General features: G+C 40.6%; 1 protein-coding gene across 4 annotated transcripts in view; it reads left to right on the forward strand.

Annotated features, from left to right (window-relative positions):
- The window catches only part of lrriq1 (leucine-rich repeats and IQ motif containing 1), a 39,495-nt gene that overhangs the window by 20,734 nt on the left and 4,684 nt on the right, over positions 1–14,077 (forward strand). For all 4 annotated transcript variants that reach the window (XM_086299533.1, XM_086299535.1, XM_086299534.1 and 1 more), the window contains 9 exons: positions 1,673–1,798; positions 2,009–2,098; positions 3,333–3,424; positions 4,794–4,865; positions 4,968–5,056; positions 5,913–6,014; positions 11,455–11,563; positions 11,976–12,036; positions 12,594–12,714. In XM_086299533.1, coding sequence (XP_086155659.1) covers positions 1,673–1,798; positions 2,009–2,098; positions 3,333–3,424; positions 4,794–4,865; positions 4,968–5,056; positions 5,913–6,014; positions 11,455–11,563; positions 11,976–12,036; positions 12,594–12,714 — 862 coding nt within the window. The remainder of the gene's footprint in view (positions 1–1,672; positions 1,799–2,008; positions 2,099–3,332; positions 3,425–4,793; positions 4,866–4,967; positions 5,057–5,912; positions 6,015–11,454; positions 11,564–11,975; positions 12,037–12,593; positions 12,715–14,077) is intronic.

Below are 14,077 nucleotides of genomic sequence, written 5' to 3' on the forward strand. Positions count from 1 at the left end.
CATATGAATTCAGTCAGTCAAACTGTTTACTTGTAATAGACCTCATAGCACCATATCACCCCAACAGAGCACTTTGCTCTGAGACTGCTGGCTTGCTTACCTAGGATGTTTTAAAGTAAAACAGGAGGCAGAGCCTTCAGCGTCCAGGCCCGCCTTCTGTGGAACCAGCTACCATTTGGAAGTAGGAGATAGACACCCTCGCTACTTTGAAAATTAGGCTTAAATCTTTCTTTTTTGAATTGGAAATGTTGTAGTACTAAATCCTCCATTTTTATGCTGCAATAGGCCTAGGCTGCTGGGGGCTTCCCAAGGTGCACTTTCTTTTTCATTCACCTTTTTTCACTCACTATGTGTTTACACACCTCTCTGCATTTAATCATTAGTTATTGTTAAACTCTGTCTCTCTCTGCGTCCTTTGTCCTGTGTTCCTCCCCACACCCACAACTTGTGACAGCAGATGGCTGCCCCTCCATGCGCTTGGTTCTGCTGGAGGTTTCTTCCTGTTAAAGTTTTTTTTCCCACTGTCGCCAAATGCTTGCTCATAGGCGGTTGTCTTATTGTTCGCAATTTTCTCTTTATTATTTTAGGATTTTTAGCTTACAGTATTAAGCACCTTGAGGGTATTGTTGTTGAGATTTATATCCATCTATCCACTGGGCCACTGTGGCTATGACGTCTATTTTCATTTCGCAGTTGCAGAATTCAAAGGCAGAGGATTTTTGGTAGCAAAAGCTTTTAGGTTCCTTCTTGTGGCCTGAGATTTATGTGTGTAGCCCAGATGCATTGCTTGATGCTTTGCATTTGCTTTGAACGTAGCCTGGCTACACTAAAATCCCTGAAAGATCGGCTGTTGCTCCTAGAGGATAGCAGAAACTGCTGAATATCACAGATAGCAAATAGTTGATTTGTTCTATTTTGGGTTCATTAATTAGTGAGTTTATAAAAATTTGATAAAAAAGAGTAGGAAAAAACCCCATCAGAGTTTGTCATAGCTTAAGATTATGCGTTGAGAAGAAACTGCTCACATTAACCTTTTATTGTGTAATTAAGGATCTTACTTCTGCATGTAGAAAGTGTGCCTGAAGTCACTTCCTCTTTGTGGATATCTGAAAATGCCAATTTTCATCCTTAAAAACTGAACTTCAGGCCTCATACGTTCTTGAGGCTTATTCGGCTAATCCTCTGCACAGAGGTGTAAGCTGCTCTTCTGAAAAACATGCTACTCATCACCCCTCTCAAATCCCTTTTCAACACACAAAGTGTTTGATGACTCCTTGAGGGCTAGGTAGAGGCTGGGAGTTGCCGTGTACCGTGCACTACAGCACTGTGTAAGTGTAAGTGTGTGTTTTGTGCATGTCAGGGGGGTATAGAGTGATTAATCAGATTCCAAAGACGTGCGGTAGTAAGAGTTCTAAAATTCCTGTGCGGCTCAACTTGAAGTGAAGTGTGCCCCCCCCCCCTCTGCCCATTGGGAATTGCAGGATTTAGAGGCGCACTGGAGCTCTATTTGTCTCAGAGCAGCCTGGAGTCACACAGAGTTCAGACAGCAGAACACTCAGCAATTAAAAGAGGGGTTAACATGTTTTATCTTCCTAATGGGATAACATGCAATATTTGCGTTTGCTCCATGATTCATTGAGCAACTACCATTTCTTTTTCTGGGTACCTCCAGGCATTCTGGAGGGGCTACTCTCTGAGGAGGAGGCTCACATCTGCTCTTGCTGCTGTGACATGCCCCAGTGTTGGAGAGGATGACACCTTTGAGGAGGTGGACATAGATGAATTTGTCTTTGATGAGGTATCTGCACAAGCCTGTATGTTCTTCACTTTCACGATTCGGCAGTTGTTCCCCATCTCGCACCCCATCAGACCAAAAAACCTGCACAGAGGCTAACACATAAATGTAACACATAAATATAGTACTGTATACTTCACTCCAAAGACACTTTATTTGTGGTTTGTTTGTCATTGCCGTCCAGAAATTCAAGTATTTTTCATTTTCATAAAGGCAGCTTTGGAGGAACACTGCACACTGATGCTTTCTCAGGACTCGTCTACCAGACACCAACTTGTGTCAGAGCAGCAATTATCTACGAAGGTAAAGTTTGATATTCTTAAAACCTGGTAGTCCTGACATGATATTCTCTAATACTTTGAAACCTGCTATGCAAATTGTGAATTTTGGGATTTACCATCTTGTGTTATGTCAGTGTTGGAGTTATTTTCTTGCTTGTCTACCTCCCCTCCAGGAATTGTCTCACCCTCCCTTATTGATCTCTAAATTTATTCACTTGGAAAAACAGGATTATTTCCTGGAGGGCTGAAAGTTGCACAGCACCAGCAGATGTCATTTTTCATGCTGGCTGGACTGTCGTCCTGTTTTTTTTCTTCATTTACCTCTTGTTGGATCTTTTCTTTGGAGCGTGCTCAGCGCTGTACATCATGGTAGCCAGTTTAAGCAAGCTGATGTGGTGCAGCTGCTAGCGTGGTCAGCCTCAATATGTTGACACTGAGGCACAGATCAAAGGCAGGGGATGAACAATTTAGCACTTTAACCAAGAGAAAATAGAATCTGGAGAGTAATTAAGCTGTTACTTTGACTTAAATATCAGAATTCCATGATTGTGAACCGTTCACTCGGTCAGCCACATACCTACAACAAAAATAGGCCCCTGAGTTAAGTGTCACTGGATATAATAGTGTAGAATGTAATCACTTCCCCCAAGAGTTACAGATAACTGTAGTGTTATTCCATGAAAAATTAATTAGTATGCCACAACAGACTGCTCAGATTTTTTGTAACTATAATGAAAGCATGCACAATTTTACCTTTGTTACAGGTCCTTTAAGTACACAGATGTCAGTTGAAGTTTTCCACTAGTAATCTATGTCTATTTTTTTTCCTAGGATTTTTGAGTGTGCTCAAGTTCATAAATACAGGAGAAAGCTACATTAGTTTTTCCAGCCTGAAAAACACATTCAATTTTTTAAAAAACTGCAACCAAATCAATTTTGCATAAACTCCAAGTGTCACAGTCTAAAGCTAAAATCCTGCCTTTGTTCAGCGTGGTTTTATCTCCAACCAGCTTTGAGTTTGATGAACAGTATAATAATGAAACATTTAGAAACTGAAAAAGCAAAGCCGCTCCGATTTAATGTCTGTGATGCAGAATAACAGAAATAAAAACACACACTGGTATCCCAGATGTTTTATGTGTATTCTGGTAATTCATTAGGAAAACTACAACAAGTGTGTTTTGGTAACATTTCAAGGTAACAAAAAAAAAAGAAAAGTAACTTAGGCCTGTCATTAATTGATATATGTATTTCAGCCTCCTGGGCCCTGTCTTGATCCCTCCCAGGACATACTCCCCCTACCAAAGCACGCCTGGATGGCTGGGGAACATGTGGACGGTTCTAACAGGTACAACAACCCACAGCCACAGCATTTGAAAAAGCTGTTTATTTTAAGCTTTATATAGATTTTCATAATTATTGTACAAAGTTATATAGGGAAAAAGAAGATAAATAATTTTCATAATAGGACATATAGCAAACAGTGTTGATTTGTGACATTAATATTTTTCGTTAATGCAACTCCAAGTAGAAAAATACAATCTTTGCTAAGCACATTAAAGAGTCGGATGTATCTTAGAAGTTAGAGATTTTAACTGGGTTTACTTTTTCACATATGAAGCTCATGATATGGCGTTTGCTCTTGGAACAAAATACAGACAACCTGAAGTATGTGTTTAAGTGTTTCATGGATAGCAAAATATAAATCTGATATTAAAAATGCAAGGAACAATAATCAAACTGGTCCTAATAATGCAAGATTTTAATGTCATAAGATTTTAGTATAGCATAGAAAAAATGATGATACAGATGTTGAAATTTCACTTTCTGGATATAAAGGAGGATGACACACACACTAAATCACATTTATATTTTTGTTATGGTTGTGATCCACAAAATGTATCCACATATTCAGCTAGCAAAACACTCAAATAAGCAGGTTCACTGAATGACTGTTCAGTTCTCCTCTCTATGATGTTCAGCTGATGTCACTGGTAATCTATAAAGTGGTAATATTTGTTTTCGTTTACTTTTTTACTTGGTGGCATACAAATCATAAAATTCAATGGCTTCCATTGAGGAAAAAAATGAAATGGAAAGGAAAACAAGGCAGCACTGCTCCACTTCCAGCATGCTTGTTATGTTGGTTACAGTTATGTGGATGACAGGTGCATCTTTTGCTACAGACCAGACAACAGTTTTCAGTTTAAGAGTTTGATCAAGCTTCAGTTCAAGAGCTGGAGCAGGAGTGTGCTTTTCCTTTTTTAAATGAACTTTTAGAGGACTGAGACTTTTAAACAATCAAATGTTTAATGCATGTTTTTACTGTAAGATCCCAAGGCATCTGAGAGAACAGTTGCTACTAAAGACCACAGCTGTGGAGCATGCCACCATCAGAGTGCACTGAAAATGTGTTTTTGGCCCCAATAAAGATTGTGTTTGGACACACAAACACAATCTTCAATCACCACTAGCCCTACTCGCCCAGTTTAGCTCCCTTTTTCCTTAAATGAAATGGGTTTCCATTTTGCACATCTTTATTGCACGTCCACTGAGCATAATAATATTAGCAGCCATGCAGGAAAAAATACAGGACAACCTTGACTTAAAGATCAGCCATAATTCAATCCCGAAAGATTTAAATATGTGTAGTCCTGTTGTGAATTTCTGCATCTCAAGTTATGTTTTTAAGGACAATAATTTCTTTATGATTCCAGAAACACATCTCCTACTTCCACCTCAGCGCTTAGTGGTCTCTCTGAAAGATCAGAAAAGATTCTAGAAGAATGGTAAATCATCATCTCCTCCTCACTGCTTGCTGCAACTGTGTGTTGTTAGTAAATGGCAGAACGGCACTTTCTATTTGTCTTTTCTTTCCTTGCCATCTGCAGGGGCTTTACTGACAGCCACACAGCACTTCTGCTGCTGAGGAGAGCTCGGAAGATGAAGTCAAAGAGACAACTGCAAAAGAAGCAAAGGGGTTAGTGTGTTTAAAGTGGGATAGGTGGAAATTTGAGATTTGGACCCTTTGTGTTTGCATGTGTGCTTTTTATGCAGTAGTTCAGGTTTAAAAAAACTATTTTTGTATGTTTTTAGAAAATTCCCCATAGAATTTGAATGCTGTGATTGGAGATTAAACACTGTTGTGGTTTCCTTCTTCAGTCACCTCATATGCAATGCTTCCTTCATTCATTAATCCTTCTACACCTCAGCTGATGTTTCTGTCTTTATATAGTTCACAAAATGGAGATAACTCCTGTTAAGACATAAATCTGTTGTCTAAAAAGGAGAAAGATCTCTCTTCATTCTCATTCTTCAGCCGTGCTTTAGTAGCAGTGAACCTTTCCGCCGCATGTATGTTAATGAGCCATAACAGACAGCAGAAGCCAGGGCTGTCACCTCTCATTGGACTTATTTACGAGCCTGCAAAGGAAATAACTATTGCCAAGAAAGCTCATGACAAGTCGTCTTGTGGCGACTTTCATTCCATTTCATTGTAGTGGTTTAGTGTAACTGCAGTGAAAGGTGACCTCACCTCTGCTCTGTTCCAAGAAACAGTAGTTCTGCCATGGGTATCATGTCATGGTCATGTAATGGGAGGTTGGTCTTTGATCAGACTTTCAAATACATGATTGCATTAGTGGTGCTCTTGTCATCTTGCTCCATCGACACACAGGTCTTTGTCGGCTTTAACTCCTAATGGCATCTGCCTCAGCTGAACCACAGCGCTGTATTACATATGCACTAATATTTTCTGACTGTTTGATCCTGGTTTTCTGCTTCTGGTTTAAAGCCTGGTGTGTCCTGCTTTGACCTTCTCTTTCTTGCTGTGTTAGATCCCTCCGTCCGACTTGACTTGTTCAGAAATTGTAATTACCAGCTTGGTCCAGCGGAGGCACAAAACACAACAGCACGATACAACAGAAATTATGCAAAAGGTAAGAAAAGAGATCTATGCATATTTTCTAACCCAGTAGTATTTCAAATGCTTGGATTATTTTTAAGAATTTTTAATTTAAATTTAAACTATTTAAGTCTGGTCTGGTCTTAGACTGGACTATTGCAAAGCAGAAGGGGTAGATGGCCTCACATTTGTCTCTAAAATACTGTGATATATAGAGACACTCATGATCAACTCAGTGATTGCAATTTTCAAAGGTCCTGCAACTACAAAACAAGCCCAAATCACCACCCGTCCACCGCCGTGCTTAACAGTTGGTGAGAGGTTTTTGTGCTGATATGTTGTGTTTGGTTTTTGCCTGTTGGGCCACTGCGCTTTATGACCCAACATCTCCGCTTTGGTCTCATCAGTCTAAAGGTGAAAGATGTCTTCTGGATGGCTCAAATGTCCACATTCTTTTAAAAGAGAAGAAGCTTTCTTTTGGCAACCCCTCAAAGCCATATTTTTCCAACCTTTTTCTAATTGTACTGTCATGACGGTCAGGGTGTACTTTTCACAGGACTGTATGGCACAACTTTTTTCCAAAGAGTTTTCAGTGTTATGGAAATACAGTGTCAAAAAAAGGCTATGGATTGATTATATGTGGGATAGTGTGATTGGTTGAGAAAAGTCAAAAGCCTCCCTCCACCTTCATCCATATTCTGCTGTGGCCTGGTGCCCTGCCCTGAGGTGCAGAGAGGATTTGGCATTGTGACACACACAGACAGACTTAAAAGGAAGGGAAGCGCTGGAGGGAGAGCATAAGGGAGAGTTGGGGGGGGGGGGGGGGGGGGGGGGGAGTCTGTTTTTATCATGAGGGACTGTCTCCGTCTTTCTTTTGGACCCCACCACCACGTACCAGGGTCAAGGCCTCACATCCATGGAGTAATAGTCTCACGGTCATCCAGCAGTCAGAGGGATGCTGGAACAGCAGCATTTGCCAGCAGAAAGTGAAGCGATCAGTTATAAGACTAACATACTAAAGAATTAGCTGTGAAGACGAAGAGCAGATTTGCCTGTCATTTTATGTTGCAGTCTTAAAAAATAGAACAACCATGATCTTTTTAGCGTAAAAATGTGGCGATTTATATGTGAATGAGTTCTCTTATTTTCATTAATTCTGAAGTTCTTCTGTCAGCAGACACTGTTTTGCCAGCATTACAAGGCATTTTCATCAGGACAGTGACGGACTAACAAATGTTCCCTTTTGGAGTAGGTGGCACAACATTCTTTTCCAATAATTATTTTCCATTGACAATTTATAAAATGCATGAAAAATGGAGCTTGACTATGACAGCATCATCCATCCATTTTCTTCCTCTTATCCAGCTCAGGGTCATGGGGGGAGCTGGAGCTATCTCAGCTGCGTGACAGCATCATTATGTTATCTATTGTTTATTTGAATTGCAGGTGTATTATGTCAACTTTCCAACATTGTGATTGCTGACACTGGAATTATGTGTGAGCATAATACTGCTGTGGATAAACTGTCAGCTAACTGGCAATCGAGGAATAGCTGTATCCCGATAACATATTAAATTACAACAATATTTCCAGCTCTGTTTTTTCCCATAGCTTCATCGCTCCTCCCCACCCTCTTATTGACAGTTTATCAAACGGGACTGATGCTTTTGAGCTAATACAACTGATAAAGTAATGGAAGGATCTCTGGTTAGGGCATTCTCTTTCTTTCCGGTTTATATTCTGTATCCTCAGTCAGTTTTCTGATCTGACAGAAATGTGTAACTCTATCCAGCTTCAGTCTAGGGGAAACGATTCCTACTGTCTTTTTACAGCATTGCTATAAGGCTGGCGAGTGAGGTGCTGTGTCAGTTATTAACTTGTGGTGCTGTGAAGCTGGGTCTCTGTAAAAGGGTCCAGGTTTGACTACATCCTCGCCCCCCTGGTCCTGACCTGTGTAAGACACCCCCTCCTCCGGATTCATCACCAGTGCCCGGGGCCTGGCCAGCCCAGCCCCAGACTGGCCCAGCCAGCGCTCCCCGACAGGGGCTAACGTTTCAGGCCTCGAGTCAAGCTCCTTCTGGAGGTGATTAGCCTCAAACCCATGACAGATTCTTTCCAAGATATCTGACGCTGCGTGTTTATTTTATCCGGGCTCTTTGTGTGGATGTGCTGGACATGAGTAACCCACTTGAAATGGGTATCAGTTTACATACCCAGACACGGAGACAGAGAGGGAGAGAATAGTGCAGAGCCACAACAAATTTTCTTCTAAAAGTTTAAAAGAGAATATAAATATACCTTTTCCTTATTATTTGCATCTTTTGCATGTGTCTGGGGTGCTGCAGATGTTGACAGTGTGGTGTGCCTCTAAGGAATTCTCCTAATTTCTACTCTTAATTACCACTCAACCCCTCCAGATGCACGCAGAGATACACACACACACACACACACACACACACACACACACACACACATACATATCCATACATATACACACAGAGTTCTAATCATCCTCTTCCATCCAAACTGAGATCCAACCCCACCAAACATCCGTCCTCGTGTCTCAGGGACACAATGATATATATTTTTGTTTCAGCCTGGTTCCCCTACCTCCTGAGCATTTAACTTGATTTCACACTTGATGTCATCAACAAAGTCAAACTGAAACACAATCATTTTGTTTATCATTGATCAGTCAAAATAGCTTAGGCTGTTCCCCACCATTCATATGCATCCAATTTCAGCCCCGTAATCTCTAAGCTTCTATTTATCTCGTGCAGTGGAGCCTCTCTCCTCATACTACATGACTGAGGCGCATTGGCACACTTCAGAAACGAGCTGAGCCAATGTGCATTGGGCCATCAGTCATTCACAGAGTCAGACATCTAACTAAAACCACCGAGTTGCTAAAATGTCACACATTTCACTTAGCAAATGCCTAAAAAAAAAGGATTATAAAATACTTTTCTATATTTCTTTTTCATTTTTTTCCTACATTTTCCAACATTAGCCATCTGCACAAAACAGAAAACGTATGCACTTTAGCCGTCTTATTAATTTAAATTCATGTTACTTACAGAAGGTCCCTTACAAGTCTCCAGTAATCGAGAAACACATTAATCTGTCAAGTTAGAAGTCCTTTCAGGAGCAGTGCCTGAAAATGTGGGAACTAAACATTTACATTTTTAATTTCTAATGTGTTTGGATAATATGCAATTTGAACTGGTTCTCTTCAAGTATCGTCACAAACATTTTCCTGTCAGTGTTCCAGTGTTTTTACAAAGTTAACAAATGGATCTTAGAATGCTTTTAGATCAAAAGATGATTAGCGTGTATGAATTGCTCCATCCTACTGTGGTCTTTATTTTCATGTTTTAGCAGACCAAAACCAGCCAATATGTTTGCAAGAGACAACTTCATTTTACAGACCTTATTGTGATTCAGATTAACTTCAGTGACATGTTTGTAGAATCATTTAGAGTCAAGTCGCCTAATGCATGAAACCAAGTTTTAGGGGTTAGAAAAGCTTTACATCTCTGGTGGATAGATGTTCTAATCCACAGATGTGCACTGTTATTCCATCTCACACTTTTACATTTAGATTTGTTTTGTGACACAGCATGTGTAGAAAAGATGAAGATTCAGGTTTTCGACCTAAAACGGCTTTAAACATGCATTTTTTTTTCTCATTGCCAAAAGGAGAGGGACTCTTCTGGCTGCTCCAGAATTTATAAAAAATCGATAAAAGATTTCTAAAAAATCTACTACTTACTTGATTCATGACCTCAGTGAAGGGTTTCTTAATGAGTATATGGTCTCAAATGCTAGTTTGAGTCTGACTGAGTACAACTTGATGTCCATTTTTATAAAAGGAATATAATGCAACATATTCTTCAGTGTGGGCCTCCCGCTTGATTGATAAATCACTACAGTGTCTTTAGTTGGCTTCAAAAAACCAAGATTGCCAAGTCATCCACAAACTATGGGCATCTTTTATCTATGGTTTATGCCTGAAGGACAAATCAAGAATCCTCTGACTTTAAAATATGTCTGTTATAAAGTGACTTGGTTGTTAAACTTGCTATATTTGTGCACGTGCACAGTTTTACTCTTGACACAACTGTCCTTTAAGGTCACTATCATTTGTTTAGGAGTTTTTTGTTTTTTTTTCTACTTGTTATTGGTACTGGTACTGACTCTTTGCAGGACTCAGTGTTTTTTGTTCCTTTAGTGAGGTTCGAGGAGAGGAGACTACTTAGTGACAACATCATCTCTCCTTCATCTCTGCTTTGCTGCAGGCCAAAACCTGAATGCTACTCCTCCTCCCCGGCGCTCTGATATTGACGAGATCCCCTAATGTGGTTAAAAGCCCCCCTTAACAGGCATGACTTTTACAGGCCCCCCTCATGATGTCCTGGAGGAGTACTCAAGGGGGATTGAGGAGGTTGAAGGAGGTCAGGAGGAAGCTCTAGTAGGGGGTTCTGAGGGGGAAATGGAGAGAAGAAATCTCTCCATGCTGCTCAAGTACATCAAACTAAATGATTTTTTTTCGTGGTTCTTATCTTGCATCAGTGTGTACAGATTTCTGTGCATGTGTTTACCTACCCTTTGTAATCACTGTATTTACTCTACGCGAGCAGGCTGGTGTTTGAAAACTGATATCTGGACTTCTCATGCACCATCTCTCCCTCTTTCTCTCTCAACTTCGGGAAGTGCAAGTAGCCATATCCTGCCCTTTGCTGGCCCAGGGGAGGCATCTATCACTTGACGTTTTTAGTGTGGCTTCTCAATTAACCCATGAAAACTGTAAAGCTCTTTTCTTCTTTTTACAGCTCAGCAAAAGCAAGTGAATGGCTTAAATAAATGCGTCATTAGTTCCAGCACTGGCCTGTCAAAATAAATTATCAGTTTACACCCATCTAAGGCAGCATTACTGTCAGTACAACCTAAATGTTTATTTTGAATTACGACCTTATTATGGGATTTCAGCATAACCCGTAAATCACCGGCCTCTTGGATTTTTCACTTTCACAAACTTTTGAAACATTGCTTGGATTCAATTTTACAAAAAAAAAAAACAAGTCACTGCCATTGTTGGAACAAAATGAGGCCTTTCCTGTTGCAACTTTCAGCAGTGCTACATGAATTATTACACCACCTTCTGCCCTAACATGACTTTGACCACTAATCTGTCCCGTTGAGGGAAAGCTGGCACGCTGTAATGGCAGTAAAACGTGTCAAACTTTGCCACAGAACAGGCCCTGCAGTTGTTTATTTGTTCAGCTTGAACATTTGTAAGCATCTGTTAACACAAGCCTTGTCCTTTCATTTAGACTCATGCTATCTTCTCCACAGCACACGGTGATGAGGCAGTTATTTCTTTATTGCCACTGTTGTCAAAAATGTTACCTAACCAACAAACTGAAAAAAGAACAGCCTGTGACCCTTTATTTCATTTCTTCTGTTGAGTGCAGCTGGTGGGGCTAAGACGGGCCATCAGCAGGCAGAGAGGACAGAGCAAGTTAAACAAGATCAAACTCAGCAGTGGCTCCATACCCAGGCCACTCATGGGCATTCAGACAGGTGAGCTATTTAATGTAGATCATAAGGTGATGAAGGTGGTGTTTATGCATCTATCTGTATCGATTCACCTTAAGACCTGCGCTGTATCATTCTAAAATAAAATATTCCAGTGCACTGAGAATGACATATTAACTTAATTGATTAACTTATTAAATAATTTCCCCCAGGGATCAATAAAGTATTCTGATTCTGCTGAATCAGGGAGATGACAGAAACAAGTCAGTGTGTAGGCCTGTGCTATCCCTGCCCTATTTAAAAAAAACAGACATAATCCATATAATTTGTTTCTTTTTTTAAAATTGAATATGAGTTTTTTGCTTGGAAATGGAGCCTGCAATAGAGAGTTAATCACTGAATTGGTGTGAAGCATGCAGAACACTAATCATCTAAGCATTTTGTGTTTTGTCCTCAGTGATCATTTCTTACCGGACATAAACTCATCCATTCTGAACGGAGGCAGAGTGCAGCTCGTAGTGAGTATCGGTCCCCCCAGCCATGCTGTTTCCCCCCCTTGATTTGAATCTTTTTTGTGGCGCAGTTGCATGCATGTAAAGCTATGTAGTATTTACATTTACCAGTCAGAGTCACATCCCACACCGTAGGTCCTCTTCCTTGGAGTCTGTCTCATCAACTTTGATTTAAAGGAGGAAGGGGCGGGGGGAGTCTGAGGTTTAGCTCTGTAGTGACACTTTCAATTGGATCAAGTGGGCGCGATTTCTTAATTTCACTTGTTGAAATCCCAGTGTCACATTGGAGCAGTTTGTTTAGACCTGAGAACGATGCTGATGGTTGTGAAGTCTTTGAAGTCACAAACCACAGGTCTCCTCGTGCCATTATGGAGCAGTGTGACTTATGTTTACTGGCAAGAGGGGCCGCCCCTTTCCTCCAGTTTCTTAGATATATCCTCTGACTGCAGAGCTGCTGGGTTGTTGATTTTCAGAATGTTCGACTACTTGCGTGAGATGTTTCATTTTGGGCCTCATTTGTGTGTGTGTGTGTGTGTGTCTGTTTCTGTGTGTGGTGCATGCAGGCTAACCCAGCATATGCAGATTGTCTAAATCACACCAGTGGACTGTGGACGAACAGCAATTTGGTTGGCCAGGGTTGCAAAGTGAACAGTTATACCCGTAGAACCTCCTCCAGTCATGCAAGTGAGTCTTGTAAACTTGTAAACTGCTTTTCTCCACAACATCACAGTGATACTGGGAATAATGAACTGGTCTTTCAGCAGAGTGTAAAAAATATCTGTATGTATGTGAAGTAAAAAACCCAACTCTCCTTACAGAAGTGTTTCCCTTAGTTTTTTTTTATTTTTTTAACACATATAATTTTTAACACATATAATTTATGGCAAATTTAGAGATGTATATATATTTAAAACTCATTATGTATGCAAAATGTATTTTTATGCAAATGTGTTAATTATTACAATTCTAGAAAGTTGCCCTTAACTTGAAACCAAGTTCTGACTTAAAAATAACAATTAAGAAAAGGACCAATAAACATATGAGCTCACTGTCACATATATCTCTATATTCTCCTGTTAGCAGTCACAGAGAGAAAAGCACAGGCTCAAATTCAAACTCTTCAAAATCTTTTGGCAGGGGTGCACATAACTGTGTGTTTATTACATGTGATCTCTTTAGGTTTGCATAGTTGCACCTATGACTACTGGGCCACACAGATCTGAGTGCGCAGAGCCAGGGATAAAGACCGCTGCTTATTCAGCCTAGACCGAGTCCGCTGGTCGTCTGCTGCGGGAGGGGAGGGGAGCCACAAGGTCGGGCTGGGGACAGAGTGTCGTGAAATTTTCCTCTGACAGGAAACAGGCAGCGAGGGAGAGAAAAAAAATCAGTCCTTTCAGTGAAGAATGACTGGCCCTTCTGTCAGGAGTAGTGGGGCTCAGGAGTTTGAGTGACAAAGATGCTACTGACAGGCTGACAAGCAGATGACCACATTAAACAAGCCCAGGAATCTGAGTGAAGGAGAGCCCTGTCCATGTTAACGAAGCCAAATTGGATTCCGATGATGATTTCAAAATGATATCCACGAGGTGCAGCAGCAGGAACGAGCATTTCCCTGTTAGGCAGGCAGACTCTACGGGGAGTGTGGCCGGGAGAAAGAAAGCCTCTTTGTCCGCACTGATCAAAACATCCATTATCAAAATTGTGAAGGACAAATTGAAATATGGATGTATGTGTAAGGAAAGAATATTTCTTGAAAAGCCAATTAGATATTTTATAAACTTGGAAAGACTATCTAATGGTCCCAGTGGTCATCAAAAAGTCATGGCTTGGAAATTCCTTAGGGAGTAAAATCAGGGAACGCAGCTTCTTTGATGTAAATCTTCATACTGAGCCTACGTGATCCTGCAAAAAAGTGTGACTAACAATCGCCTTCGCCTGTAAAGGGGCATACATCATCAAGGTGGGGGTTTAAAGTTAGAGGGTTCACTTAGTTTGGTATAGCAGTAAAGACTACATAAATAGTCTATAACCTGTTGCAATGCGATAC

This window comes from Aulonocara sp. 'chitande type north' Nkhata Bay, linkage group LG7 (assembly GCF_057382095.1).
Source record: "Aulonocara sp. 'chitande type north' Nkhata Bay isolate Kocher_YH1m ecotype deep benthic linkage group LG7, A_spYH_male_GT1.1, whole genome shotgun sequence".
Lineage (NCBI taxonomy): Eukaryota > Metazoa > Chordata > Actinopteri > Cichliformes > Cichlidae > Aulonocara > Aulonocara sp. 'chitande type north' Nkhata Bay.